This window comes from Diospyros lotus, chromosome 1 (assembly GCF_014633365.1).
Source record: "Diospyros lotus cultivar Yz01 chromosome 1, ASM1463336v1, whole genome shotgun sequence".
NCBI lineage: Eukaryota > Viridiplantae > Streptophyta > Magnoliopsida > Ericales > Ebenaceae > Diospyros > Diospyros lotus.
The window spans coordinates 53,909,643-53,924,205 of record NC_068338.1 but is presented as its reverse complement, the minus strand read 5'-3'; the positions used below and the strand labels follow the sequence as shown (position 1 = coordinate 53,924,205).

Sequence of the window (14,563 nt, the reverse complement as noted above, 5' to 3'; positions counted from 1 at the left end):
ATCACATAAGAATCTTCTAGTTATTTATTATCATTGATGCACGAAAAACATCAAAAGGTTTTCGTTTCAATGTTTCTAAAATGTTTTATAATTAGAAATGTTAAGAAAGATTGAAAAAATATTTTTGAGCCTTTTTTTTTGTGAAAATGCATTTACAATCACGTTAAAAATAGAAACAATTTGTATTTATATTTGCTTGAATTGATGATGGAATTTATATTTATATCTGATTGAATAATTATTTTTTTATAATTTTATATATTAAAATTTATATTTACAAAAAAGACCCTCATATTATTTATGCATTTCTCCATATTTTTGTTTCCTATTTTTTCTAAAATTGTTGTTTTTCTATTTTTATTTCGTGTCGTATTCATTTTTGTGCAATGTAGTTCTTGACAATGTAATACTTTATTCACTGTCTTATTTAAATTTTAAAATTTTAAAATATTCAAATTACTTTATTTGTCAAATTGTTTGTGTTGTTTTTTATTTTTAAAACACATTGCCATTCCTTATTTAAGAATGCTTATGAAATTTATATTTAATTTTTAAATTTTTTTATAGAAAATATTTTGTTAAAATCCATAAATCTCGAGCCTTTAACTATTATTATTATTATTATAAAAAAATTGTCTCAAAATGATTAAAAAAGGCAATATTATCCATTAACACACTTGATTAGTCCTAAGACATTGTCGATAGCATTATTAATTATTTGTTTAAATTCGTATACTTTATAATATAAAATGATCCAAATATAAATAGATTGTTAATTGTTATTTCTTAACTCTCTTGTTGGTAGATTACCAAATTTTATAATATTTAAAAATAAAGAGAACCTTCTTAACATTGGTAATATTTGTATTTACAGATAAAAATTAATATTTGTATCATCTCTATTTAATTATTTATTTTCAAAGACAAATCACTAAAGATGTGGCTTTTTGATTTTATAAAAAGAAAAAAGCCTAATTTTTAAGTAAAAATTTATTTGATGGCTTTTTACAACAACTATTAAAATGTCAATATTTTAAAGTAAAACTTTAAACAAAATGAGCATCGGTGTAATGGTCAAGTTATTTTAGAAGTTAATTACTATTTAGAAATCATAAATTCAATTTTCGTGATAATGATTTTGACCGATTACCGATATATGATTCGATAAGAATACGTACAAAGAAAAAATGAGAAAAAATTATTTGATTTAACTTATGAAACTTAAGTCAATACGGGACATTAAGAAATGATATATAGAAGGCAATACGAGTTAGATTGATCACTTAGAGGGTTATGTTCCTTGTATAGGTTAGGTGATACGAGATATTAAGTGTTATATTAAAAATTATTGACTTTAATAGTTATGAGCTTAATGGATAATTGTTTGGAGTCATTTAGAATAACAATAAATCTTTCAAATTTATTTTGAAATATTTGGAATTAAAATCCGAAAGTTAAATTTATGGACTTATTAATTAAATTTAAATTAAAAGACATACGTCATAATTTATTATTTAAGAATAAAGACACGCAGAAATTACGATATCGTCGTATCATACTCAATCAGTGACGAAATATCTATCCCTAAATTATTTACGTAATTATCACAAGCTTATGTCATTATCACATAACAATCATATGGCAAATTGAAATTTCACCTTAAATTAATTCAATTACACCCTGTTTAGTAAAGGAGGTTTATTTGGTAAGCCATTAATGAGCCGCGGGCGAAGGAGGGGATCCACTGGTACAGCCTGAACGTGCTTTTCGTCTGCAATTGCTTTATAAGCTTAGCCGGACCCGCCCCAATCGTGTCGCTGGCATCAACCTTTTCGATTTTCACCGACGTGGACGATAGACGGAAAGAACGCACAGATATTCCAAGGAGTCGACCGCACTATATATTTTCCGCAGCAAGGATACATTGACAAGGAAAAACAAGAAGCATCTAAAGCAACTGGGCTCACCTCAGCAGCACAGCAGCTGCAGCGGCGGACAAGAAGGCAAGTAAGAAATAAGAGAAAGTTATCCAATTTTCTCATCTTAATTCACCATTAATTTGTTGATTAGTTGGCACTTTTTTCTAATGATTAATTAATTAATTAATTAATCGCCATTGCAGGTTGGATTGGTTTCCTTGCGAGGCTAATCTTCTTTTGCTACTGGTCCATTTGTACCCAAAAAGAAATAGTAAGACCAGGCAAGCCCAATTTTAATCCGAACGTTGATTGTGTTGTCGTTTAAAGGGTTCGATTGGAGAGAGAGAGGGGGGCGGGGGGACGGGGGAGAGAGACAGAGAGAAACAGGAGGAGGTATAATAAATTGGGCATATGGTTTTTCAACAAAAAGGTGTGTTTGATTTCAACAGAAATTGAAGGATCCCTTAATGGGTTTGTGGCATATTTCATGTTTGGTAGGGTTAGGGCTTTCCAGAACTGTATTTGGGTCTTGTTAATTTTCAACCAATTTATTGTGGATAATCGGGCAATTATGATGCATATTTACGCTTATCCAAAGATCATGTGAACTGGTTCCGGGATTTTTACTTTGTCCCAAATTTCTGTTCGGTTTTGGGGTTTCTTGACCTCTTCTTCACACATCATATTCTCACAGGGGGTATTGGTTTTGGAGTGAAAGATTGGGGGGTTTGGTCTCTGTCATGGGTGAAACCTACCCATAAATGATTGGTCGTGGGTATAGGCTAGCCAAACATCTGGATTAGGGTTAGATCTGCCCGTATGAATCTGGGGATTTCTTGATTTTTGTGCTTGCTTTACTGTATTTTGACGTTTGCTTCGACATCAGGGTGTAGTAAATCGACCTTTGAGGTGCTTTAGGTCAACAGATTCTTGGATCAGGAATATGTAAGTCCTTTAATTTTGTTTAAAATGTTTAGATCAATTCTGGATTTTTTCTTTCTTCTCCCCCCATGATATTATAAAATTGGCTGTAAAATTATGAATTTCCAGGGTTTTTTGTATCATTAACTATTTTCCGAATTCAGTTATTTTAATTAAGCTGAAAAAAGTATGAGGTATTTCACTGATACAGGCTTATGAAGGTCGTGATTTTTTTTTTTTTTGGGTAAATAGAATTTAAAGACTTGGTAGTAAAAAGGAACTAAAATCAACCAATGAACAATTATATGGGTTTGAAAAGGCTGAGAGATACGTAAGTTTCAGGATCAAGCAAGATCCTCTTTGAGGTCATTCAAGTGTTTTTCATTCTTCAGATTAATTATTTAATGGCTGTGATGGGCATAGGCATAGATACAGACCTTTATCCAGATCTGTATTTAGTTGTAATTTATTAGAAGTTACTGAATATTACAAGTAAAAAGTAGTTGTTAAATTGTTTTAATGTTTTAGTTGCTACATTACCACCTCTTCTTCTTCTTTACCCTCTGTTCTGTAGCTCTCTCTTTTGATGTCTCTCTCTCTGTTTCTCTCCCACCAATGGGAAACAACAGTTTTTATTATCATGTTGTTAGATTACTCCAATGTGATGCTTTGATTTAATGCTATATGATCTGCTCCAGCAAGCCCTGGATGTATTATCAATTGTTTTAATGTGTATCTAGCTTGTTTGCTCCAGCATGTGTTCAAACTTGAGAAGATATCACAAGTACCTTGATAAATGAATTTTACTACTAGTCGAGTCTTCCTTTATTGTTCATCAGTCATTTAAACAATTTTTCGTAGGGCATTCACATTTTTCCCTACGTTTATGCATCAGCATGATCACTGTACTAGGTAACTTCATTAAATTTGCAATATCTTGTATGTTTTGTTATCTTGAAAAGCAAAAATTTTGAAAAGCAAAAATTGTTGTAATTGATAATGATGTGAATTCATTTGATGCTATACCATCAAAATATTTTTTCAAGCTCTTAAAATTACTTGAGCTTTAGATATTTGTGTAAAAAAGTTAGTCTTGATCCTTTTTTTGGGGCAAATGATGGGGATAGTTTTTGAGGTACTAAAGCTGTAAAGTAGTAGAGATCTTAGAAGTTTGGTGGGAATTTATTATATCAGAATAATGTTGTACATCTTTATGCTGCAAGAGGATTAATATGAACCCATAATATGAGAACTTATAATTTGTCTATTTGCTGTGCAAGCATCAAGCATCACCCAGTACACTACTTAAAGAACCTCATGCCAATATTTTATGTGACATAGATCACACAAAGGTTGCTAGAAATGACTCCACCTCCAAGAATGCACAATAAGAGGGCTTTGTGTTTCCTTGGCTCGGCTAATGAATTCTCCACTTACCTGTGCCATCTACTTGAGGTTGCTTATTTTGTGCTCATCTTCCTTTGGCTCGTGCAGTCATATCTCCATTTAGTGGTCGGAGCTCTTGCTCAAACACCTTTTCAAGAATAAGTAGTCTGCTCAACCCCATGATAGTGCTGCCAGCCCTCCAACCCTTCTAGAGCAATATATATTGGGATGCTCTTAACACATGTATTTTTATGACATTCTCCTTTGAAGCTAGGCTGCGGCAGGCTTTACATGCCGCTGATGAGACCCAAGGACTTGTCCGTTGGAGCCCTGAGATTTGTGAAGGCATGCCTCCCTCCTTCCCTCCTTCTAGTCCTTAAAGAGACTTTTTACTTTAACCAGTAAGATAGACCACATGAAAATAAATAAAAGATGAGTCAATGGACTCCATGTTCCCCTTCATGGCTATGCCCCCTTGCACAAAGCACCCTTCAGCACCTGGAGCAGCTGCTGCCTGATCTCCCTGAGAAAGTTGCCTGCACTGACCACACCTTAGAGTGGAGCTGAATGTTACATATAACCTGCCAAAGAGGGTGACCTACCTGTCCTGTCAGTAGTCAGGTGTTGTAAACTGTTCATAATGAGCTCAACCTCTGAGGCTTGATGTCCATAAGCAGAGACTACTACACGACTTCTGATTGGCAGATTACAAATTCACTCCATTCTAATTTAAGGACCCTCTACTTTGATCACCTAAGCTATTCTCTTTCATCCCTAGTAGTCTTGTAACACCTCATTGCCTATAAACTTAGAGGTCTGTAACTTATCCACTCTCACTCCAATCCTCCGAACATCCAAAATTATATTGGAAATAACTTTTGGTACTGGAATATCAAGTTTTTTTTTTCTTTTTTCCCTGAGTGGAGTTTAGAATTGGTCCTCTGTGTCTCCCTTGGAGGCTTTTGGAATTTTAGAAGGTTTTATACTGGGTCTTTAACTGGTATAGAATTTTATTTCACTATGTGCACTGCCACATAGTGACAACCCTCCTCTCCTATCTCATTATATAGTCATTGTTATTCTTTTCTTTGTAGTAGACCTGGGAAATAAGTGCATAAAAGGAATAAAAACTTGAATCTTTGGCATTCTGAGTTACTCTAGTATCAAACACAGCAAAATTTCATAATATGGTAAGGACACATTTTAAATAAGTAACAGAAACCATGTGAGTAATCCACAATCATGAATTTGGTTTGCTTGATTATGTTGCTGAAGCATACTCTCTTTCTCTAAACTTGTGCTTACCATCAAACAATCTACCAGGTCCCATGACCTTTGTTCAGACTTAAGATTAAAACATTTGACACTGACAGTACATATTTTATCTTTTCTGATTAAAACATCTTACACTTGGTGAGATAGTAACCAATTCAAGGGATGTTTGAGAACATTTTATAGTTGTTGGAGTATTTTGGTGAATGATCCTTAACTGTTTTTATATTCTGTTTTTGCAATTTTCTTTTGTTTGCTGCCAGTGGGGTAAATATCCTTGATAATGAATAAGCATCTGAATTAGGACTATTATTGTGTTTACAGATTTAGTCTCAGTTGTGGGATGAAGTGGACACACCATTTGATCTAATCTTCTATCGAGGACAACAAGGTCTGAGGTAATGCATTAGCATTCAGAATATGATTTAGGAACTGTGGTATTCTCTGCCAATCTGTATAATATGACTAATTCTTTTCCTTTCAATTCACAGTATTTATGGGGACAGAACTTGTTAGACCTTGCGTCAAAGAAGAGAACATGGAAATTTCACCCATTCCTCCTGGTTTTGAGTCATTTACATCCTTCACCTTAAAGAGGGTTGAAGATAAAGAAGTGGTGACGACTACTTGTGCATCTGTAAGTGCATCTGATAAACAGGCAGTCCAGCTGGAAAATAAGTTTGAGACCGGTGAAGATGCAAAATTTTCAAGGCCCCATAGGAATAGACCTTGGATTAACTACAGTCAGTTTGATGATAGCTCTGGGGATGAGTCTGATTCTGAGCAGGTTGATCATTTGTGTACCCTTGTTTCCCATTTTCTTTGGCTTCTTTTTCTGGGTTTATTTTGATGCTTATTATTTTAAAAGACCTATATTAGTTGTATACCTTTACCATATCTTACATTTTGTTTGCTTTTTTAGAAAATCTGTCTAAGACCCTCCCTTCCAAAAGGAGTTATCCGTGGGTGTATGGAATGCAGCAACTGCCAAAAGGTTAATTCTCATCTTGAATTCTCTCTTCTTAAAATTCTAACCTTGGTGTGATCAAATCTGAAATGGCTTCTTGACCTACTTTGATTTTTAGCTGTTGCATTCACGAGGCTTGCAACTAATATAAGGGCACTGTGCCACTGGCCAAAGTAAAAACTGAAATCTTTTCTTTTGCTGAAATAACTGTGGCACCTATTTGTGCTTTTTTGACACATGCTAGTGAAAGCAGTAGTTAAACTAAATTCATACCTTGTATAATAATTTCATATTCAAATTTTTATTTTCATGTTGCCTTTGAATAATAATATGTGAATTCTTGAAACAGGTCACTGCAAGATGGCGCCCAGATGAGGCTCGTAGGCTTGATCTTGAGGATGCTCCTGTGTTCTACCCAAATGAAGAGGTCCATATTTTTACTTCTAGTAGAGGCTTTTCTCCTCTCCAAGTTTGTGCTTGCCTGAGTCCCCCCACCCTAACAACAACAACATATAAGCCTTTTGTTCTGTTATGTGGGGTGAATTATAGCTTGCCAGTCATTTCCATCTTGGCCTTATTTTCTATACGGCCCTTAAAATACATATCATTTATAAGTGTCTGCTTAGTCTTTCTCTCCCCTTTCTTCCACTCTCCTCACAAGAGCCTCTATTTGTCTTTTTAAATTCAAACTCCTTTCTCTGAAACTCCCCATAAGATTTATCTAGGAACTTTATCATAAGCTTTTTCTAAATTTAGGAACATCATATGTTAATCCTTTACTTGTCTTTATACCTTCCATTAGGTGCCTCAACAAGTATATAGCTTCCAATTGACCTACCAGGCATGAAACCAAACTGGTTTTTGGAGACATTGGTTCCTCTTCTTAATATTTGCTTAATCACTTCCTCCCAAAGTATAGATTGATTCCTATATAATTTCCACAACTTTGAGGGAGGGGACCGGGGGGGGTGTTGTGAATCTTTTTACTTTTTCCTAATTGGACTATTCAGTGTGCTTAATGTTTATTACTTTTTCAGGAGTTCAAAGATACTATAAAATATATTGCAACCATACGCAGCAAGGCAGAAAAATATGGAATTTGTCGCATTGTACCTCCTTCTTCATGGAAACCTCCTTGCCCTCTTAAGGAGAAGAGTATATGGGAGAGATCTAAGTTTCCTACTCGCATCCAGAGAATTGACAAGCTTCAAAATCGAGATTCAATGAAAAAGCTATTGAAGACCTCTAATAATAAGAGGAGGAAGAGGAGAAGATGCACAAAAAATTGGATGGATTACAGTGTTGGTACTAGCAATACTTCCACTTCTGATGAAGCTGGGAATGTTGTTGCAGAGGGGTTTGGGTTTGAGCCTGGTCCTGAGTTCGCTCTGGATACCTTTGAAAAGTATGCAAATGATTTTAAAGTGCAATACTTCAGAAAGAACAGCAGTGTTAATGATCCAGGTAACATGCCTACAGTACAGGAGCAGTGGGAGCCCACAGTGGAGAACATTGAGGGTGAATATTGGCGGATGGTAGAGAGACCTACTGAACAAATTGAGGTATCGTATGATATCTTGATGAGCGTATAAATATTTTACTCATTTGAATTTTAATTAATGTATTCTTTGTTTTCTTACGCGGCTCAATGCTGTTATCTCTCCAACTAAATCTTTTTGTCTTCTATCCTAGGTGCTTTATGGTGCTGATTTGGAAACTGGAGTTTTTGGCAGTGGCTTTCCAAAACTGTCTAATCAAGGTGGTTCTGTTCCAGATGAGGAGTATGTGAAATCTGGATGGAATTTGAATAACTTCCCTAGGCTTCCGGGTTCTGTCCTCTCATATGAAAGCACTGATATTTCTGGTGTTCTAGTCCCGTGGTTATATATAGGAATGTGTTTTTCGTCATTTTGTTGGGTATGACAAACCAGCCTATCATTTGCTTGGAGTAGATCATTTCAGCTTATTGACTTTATATTATTGTGTGATGTGCAATATAGATAATGGCACCTGCAAAGTCATGGTCTTGCATACTCCTTTGTGTCATTTGGCTAATGCCTGAAGAACATTCTCAGTGGCATCACTTTCCAGAAATTAACCAGCTAGAAAAGACAGAATTTTCAAAGAATTTATTCCTAGATAGATACATGGTTGATCTATATGGTTGTAGTTATTCTGTCATGACTTAATGATTATAATTTCAGTATGGAACTTGAAAACTTAAATACATGCTAAAACTATACAGTTTGGTCCTTTTTTTTTTTTTGTTTCTTTTTTGTTAAGATACAGTTTGGTCTTTACTCAGGAGTGTTTAGAGGGTCTTTTGAATCCTGTCTGTATAGCAGAAGAGGATCTTACTCTAGTGTACTGAATGGAGATACCCCTTTAATCCTTTATGCATGCCATAACAGCCAAGCTCGTAAGAAACATTGTTGACTGTTTCTCTCTCTCTCTCTCTCTCTCTCTTTCACTCACACACACACACACGCACACGAGAACAATGTTATACCTGTTGCTCCTGGTTGTATACAGGAATATGCTTTTCCTTGTGTTTGTTGTAAAATAAGGTACTAGTATATGCTTTGAATCTTGTAAAATGGTGGAGTGGGGTATTAATGTTTTCGACATGCCTGATTATTTTCTTTAATTTTTGGGGACAGCATGTTGAAGATCACCATTTGTACTCATTAAATTACATGCATTGGGGTGCTCCAAAATTGTGGTATGGAGTCCCAGGGGATGATGCCCTTAAATTGGAAGCAGCTATGAGAAAGCATTTGCCTGACCTTTTTGACGAACAACCTGACTTGCTTCATAAGCTGGTTAGTGTCCTGCTGGTGCCATATTTCTCTATGTTTTGAAGACCATATCTGGCTTTTCCCATCACATTTATTATTTCAGTAGGCTAAACTTTGACAACTAGCTAAACGTGCAAATTTGCTCCCAAGACTTGGTAATTGTAAGAAAATAACGTGCTGCCCAGCATATATGTGTTTATTTTCATGTCTTACATGTATCTATTAATGTAAATCTATATGTGTAGTTTGGTAATTCTTCTCCTCTCCTTTTTATACTTGGCTAAGTTTATGGAATGAGGTTTGACCTCTCAAAGTCTAAGATAACTAACCTAATTTGACTTAAGGTAAGGGGTGAATCTTTTTCCCACTCTGCCTATTAATACTGAAACTCCTGTATATGATTTAAATTAACTCATCTACAAGAAGTTCTAGGTACGCCTCTTAGTAGTTATGCAGTTCATTCTAACTTCTCTATGTATGATTCTACACTAATCAATGCATGTAAAGGTATTCATTATACATTTCCTTACACAATTCTTTCCCAAGTACAAGGACCAGACTGCTCTATTTCATGATCATATTGTAAAATGCCCATGAAAGTAATCTCAACCTAACCCACGTGCATGGTATCTAAGAATATAATATTGGTACTTCTTACTTAATAAAACAAAAACAATTATTGAAATTGAAACTAGGTCAGTTCAGAAGGATAGAAATATGTTGCTTTAGCTTGCCTGTGGGAGCTTATTTTGAACATGTGACACCTGGGCAATGTAGTGACATTTTAGCTACTCTAAAGCCCTACTATTTGGGATGGAGGGAGGGTTAATATATTGGCAGTCCTAGAGAAGAAAATTACATGAATCTTAATGGGATCACACCTTTCGAGTTACAAATGGTTAGAACGTTCAAGGTAAAAGAAAGAGGTTGCTAGATCAGACACACACGCACACATGCACAAAAGACAAAGGAGGAGAAATTATTTTCTCATCTGCTGCTTCATATGTTGCCCCCACCTAGTGGGATTAAGGCTTGTGTTGTTATTGTTATTTTCTAACTTTGCTTATCTTGTGTTTCCTTTGAGCAGGTCACTCAACTATCCCCCTCCATACTAAAATCTGAGGGGGTACCTGTATGTCGTTGCGTTCAAAATCCTGGAGAATTTGTTCTGACCTTCCCTAGAGCATATCATTCTGGATTCAACTGTGGGTTCAATTGTGCAGAAGCAGTAAATGTAGCTCCCGTTGACTGGTTGCCTCATGGTCAGAATGCTATTGAGCTCTATTGTCAGCAAGGAAGAAAAACTTCAGTTTCCCATGATAAACTTTTGCTTGGGGCAGCAAGAGAAGCAGTCAAAGCACATTGGGAACTTAATTTACTGAGAAAGAATACTTCAGATAACTTAAGATGGAGAGATCTCTGTGGGAAGGATGGAATCTTAACAAACGCCCTCAGGGTAAGCCCATCATTTCAAGTTTTATGAATACTAGAAAAGGAGGGACTGGGAGAGAGAACGGTCGTCACTATTTCTCTTTTAAGCATTTAGAATAGTTCCAAAATACTTTCTAGTATCCACACAAGAAAATTCTGAATTTACTTTATGCCTTTTATGTGTGTATTTTGTGATTTTGTTGTATAAAAAGTGCAGAGAGCAGAAAATAAAATCATGGTTGCGCATGATTTTGTTCTAATTTTTGAAAACTGTTCTTGAGAGGCCTCAAATGAAATATCAAAAAATAGGTTCTTACTTGTTCTGGTAGCAAGTGAAACATATTTTCTATTTTTAAGAGCAAAAAACAAATCGACCACTTTGATATTATATATGTTGTCAAATAGAATCATGATAACTAAAATATATGTGATCAGTCATCACAGTTAATAATAATGATAATTATCTAAAAATATGTTATCATTAAAATCGTGATTCTAGCTGTAATGCAATAAAATTTGCACTTTGTTACCAGATTTGTATGCTTAATAGGTCTTTTCTATGGTTACTAATGTTTGAGTTCCTTACTATACATGTCTTATGCACAGACTCGTGTTGAAATTGAGCGGGCTAGGAGGGAATTTCTTTGCAAATCTTCACGGGCTGTGAAGATGGAGAGCAATTTTGATGCCACCAGTGAAAGGGAATGCAGTGTATGTCTTTTTGATTTACACTTGTCTGCTGCCGGATGTCACTGTTCACCAGAGATGTATACTTGCCTGAATCATGCAAAGCATTTGTGTTCATGTTCCTGGAGTGCCAAATTTTTCCTCTTTCGCTATGACATCAGTGAACTAAATATGCTGGTTGAAGCTTTAGAAGGGAAATTGAGTGCGGTATACAGATGGGCAAGACTAGATCTTGGGTTGGCCTTGAGTTCTCATATCTCGAAAGATAATCTGCAAGTCCACGGGCTTGGTGACAATGTTTCTCATTTACCACAGGAAACACAGATGAGAGAAATGAATTCCCAACCATCTGTATCTTCCTTGAAAGAGATGGAAGGGAAAAAGAAGATTGATAAAGTATCAAATTCATTTAGTATTACCGGCGGGGCATGTTTGACACAGAAAGAAATGTCATGTCAGTTTGTTCTGGGTTTGGAAGCTATAAAAGTAATTTCTACATCATCAAAATCATTGCATGAGGTCAAGGTGGAGGATGATAGCCCTCAGATTAAGAAAGGAGGAGACTTCGCTGAAGAGAAGAAGCCTTTTTTTCTTGGGAATTGTGATGTTATACTTCTTAGTGATGATGAAGGTGAGGAATCCAAAAGTCCAGCTTCAGAAACAGCAAATGAAACTTCTGTGAAACCTACAGAAGATTCCCAGAGGCCAATGGGGTCTGCTAAAATGAGTGCCACTAATTGTATTGAAGTTGCAGCAATGACCAAACCCATGACTAAAGAAGCAGTGATGTATGAAAAGGATGCAAGTTTCTTACCTGTTGGGGAAAATAATAATCATTCTAGTTCAGACTTTGTGAAAGGTGAAGGTGATGGAAAAACTGAAGTACTTGTTGGATGCAATCCACATGACCTTTCTTCCCATAGAGTTTCTTCCAGTACTGATTATAACAAAAATATTCAGGATTTCTCCAATGCAAGAGACACTGGTGATTCTAATGTGACAAAAGTGGGGCTTTGCACACAACCCCACCACCCCTTTGGCAGTGAAATACCAAACAATGTTGATAGGCAGAAGATGGGATTTAATGCCAGCCTAATTTTGGTCGATGATGGACCAAGTGCATCAGGAAGCCCATCTTGCACTCAAAATAATTTAGATAGATATTTTCGCCAGAAGGGTCCTCGTATTGCAAAGGTAGTGAGAAGAATCAACTGCAACGTTGAGCCTCTAGAATATGGATTTGTGCATTCAGGAAAGTGGTGTGACAGCCGGGCAATTTTCCCAAAGGGTATGTTTCGAGTTTGCATTCCATATCTATCATCTTCTATGAAATGTTTTAACTCTAGCATTTCTTTTGTGTGCAGGGTTCAAAAGTCGTGTTAGGTACATAAACGTGTTAGATCCAGCAAATGCTTGTTACTATGTCTCAGAAATTCTGGATGCTGGAAGAGATGTGCCTTTTTTTATGGTAATGTCATCCCTATTTGTGCCCATTTATTTCTTTTGTATCTTTGCATGCATAGATATAGGTGGTACTTAGGGCTACAATTGCTTTATAAATGCTATGTTAAGAGATGCAAGTCAGCTGCACCTTTTTGTCAATTCCCTGGGTTTGGCTACATGAATTCTCTTTGTTCATTCAAGAGTAATAATTTTGGTTAAACTGTAATGTACGATGATACTGGTTGTTATCTTCAAATTGATTTTGCCCCTATGGTAAATATGTTATTTTTAAACACTGTGTGGTACTGTCATGAGAGGAGTTGATACAATAGCATGCTTCTTAAACTTTGCATTCATGATCTTTCAGGTTTCTTTAGAGAATTGTCCAAGTGAGGTATTTGTTCATGTTTCGGCTGCTAAATGCTGGGATATGGTTAGAGAGAGAGTTAATCAAGAGATTACAAGGCAGCATAAGCTGGGAAGAACGAAACTTCCCCCTTTACAGCCTCCTGGCAGTCTTGATGGCATGGAAATGTTTGGATTTTCTTCTCCAGCGATTGTGCAGGTAAACATAGTGGTGGAACTGGTTTCTTTGTTCTTGATATGTGTGAATATCTGTGCAATTTGATTTGGGGAAGAATGACTTTTTTAAGTTGGATGGTTCCGCTTGTTTATTGCTTTCTAGTTGCTACTCGTGTTGACTTTCTACTAGCAGTGTTACTTGCGTTGGTTTTGGTTTCTGGTTTCTGAGTGTTGTGTTTATCCCTGTGATGGATAACTTGCAAAGCCACAGGAACCTTGTTATCCTTGAACAATCCAAAAGAACTATTGTACTTGTACAGAAATCAGTTTTATGTGTTCTTGTAGAGAAAGTTTTTTGATAACGAGGATGTTTTCCTGTGTCAAACTATTTATGCGAGATTCTGTTTTTTAAAATCATGCAGGTTATTCAGTCAATGGACCGAAATCGAGTTTGTACAGAGTACTGGAAATCCCGCCCCCTGATGCAGATTCCACAGCATCCTCAAGCTGAAGAGAGTACTGGGCATTCCCTCCTGAGATCTGACATTGCAAATGATAATAGAGAGGCTGGCAAGAACTTCGCATTGCCTGCCAGAGTCGATTCAGTACTCAGCAGCTTATTCAAGAAGGCAAACCCCGAAGAACTGCACGCATTGTACGACCTCTTGCGAGACAATAGGCCCACATCAGATCAAAGCCTTGTTAATCAGCTTCTTGTCCAAGAGATCCACAATCGCCCAAGATGATCAATATCGATGCTACTGATACTGGTGCATTGCCATGACTTTGTAAATGCCAACAGACATCCAACTTCCTTTTTAAGGCATTCCATAAATTTTTTCACCCCAGCCGTGTTCTCATTCATAAATTTTGCAACCCCCTTTCCGACACAGAGAAGCTGGAAACTTGTGCTTGTTCGAGCCAGCCAAGTTTGTCAACATCATTCGGCAGAATGAGTAAACCGAATAGGTCTGATTTTTCTCTTTTCTTTTTATTTCAATTTTTGTATGGCAGTTGTATGAGCCTTTTCAAATGTTCCCTGTCGATAATTTTGCTAAGGTAGATTGGAAAAAATGCACATCTGAGTAGCACTGACAATAAGAAACAATGGTTAGAGAGGTAAAGATTGCAATACATTTGGTACCTACCTGTCTAGCCTAATTATTATTGTCTTCTCATTCTTACATGTGTTTTCTGTAGATAAGAGAGTGCTATAA

At 36.1% G+C, this 14,563-nt stretch overlaps 1 protein-coding gene across 8 annotated transcripts; it reads left to right on the top strand.

The window, feature by feature from the left end:
• The first annotated feature begins 2,122 nt into the window (after positions 1-2,122).
• LOC127798257 (putative lysine-specific demethylase JMJ16) lies at positions 2,123-14,507 on the top strand. 8 transcript variants are annotated; one of them, XM_052331714.1, is made up of 14 exons: positions 2,332-2,349; positions 2,806-2,864; positions 5,823-5,896; positions 5,990-6,285; positions 6,421-6,492; positions 6,815-6,892; positions 7,503-8,027; positions 8,158-8,382; positions 9,126-9,287; positions 10,351-10,719; positions 11,301-12,669; positions 12,746-12,849; positions 13,192-13,389; positions 13,769-14,507. In XM_052331714.1, the coding sequence occupies exons 4-14, from the start codon at positions 5,995-5,997 to the stop codon at positions 14,090-14,092; spliced, it is 3,717 nt and encodes a 1,238-aa protein (XP_052187674.1). In that variant the 5' UTR covers positions 2,332-2,349; positions 2,806-2,864; positions 5,823-5,896; positions 5,990-5,994; the 3' UTR covers positions 14,093-14,507. The 8 variants fall into 8 exon arrangements, with proteins under 8 accessions (XP_052187689.1, XP_052187696.1, XP_052187720.1 ...); XM_052331729.1 differs by lacking the exons at positions 2,332-2,349; positions 2,806-2,864 and adding an exon at positions 2,123-2,190; XM_052331736.1 differs by lacking the exons at positions 2,332-2,349; positions 2,806-2,864 and adding an exon at positions 2,148-2,200.
• Positions 14,508-14,563: the final 56 nt, after the last annotated feature.

Bases quoted from the DNA above. Each gene is read 5' to 3' on its own strand.
- LOC127798257 (XM_052331729.1), top strand. From the start codon at position 5,995: ATGGGGACAGAACTTGTTAGACCTTGCGTCAAAGAAGAGAACATGGAA. The intron at 6,286-6,420 runs GTTGATCATTTG...TTGCTTTTTTAG, and splicing joins ATGAGTCTGATTCTGAGCAG to AAAATCTGTCTAAGACCCTC. The intron at 12,850-13,191 runs GTAATGTCATCC...ATGATCTTTCAG, and splicing joins GAGATGTGCCTTTTTTTATG to GTTTCTTTAGAGAATTGTCC.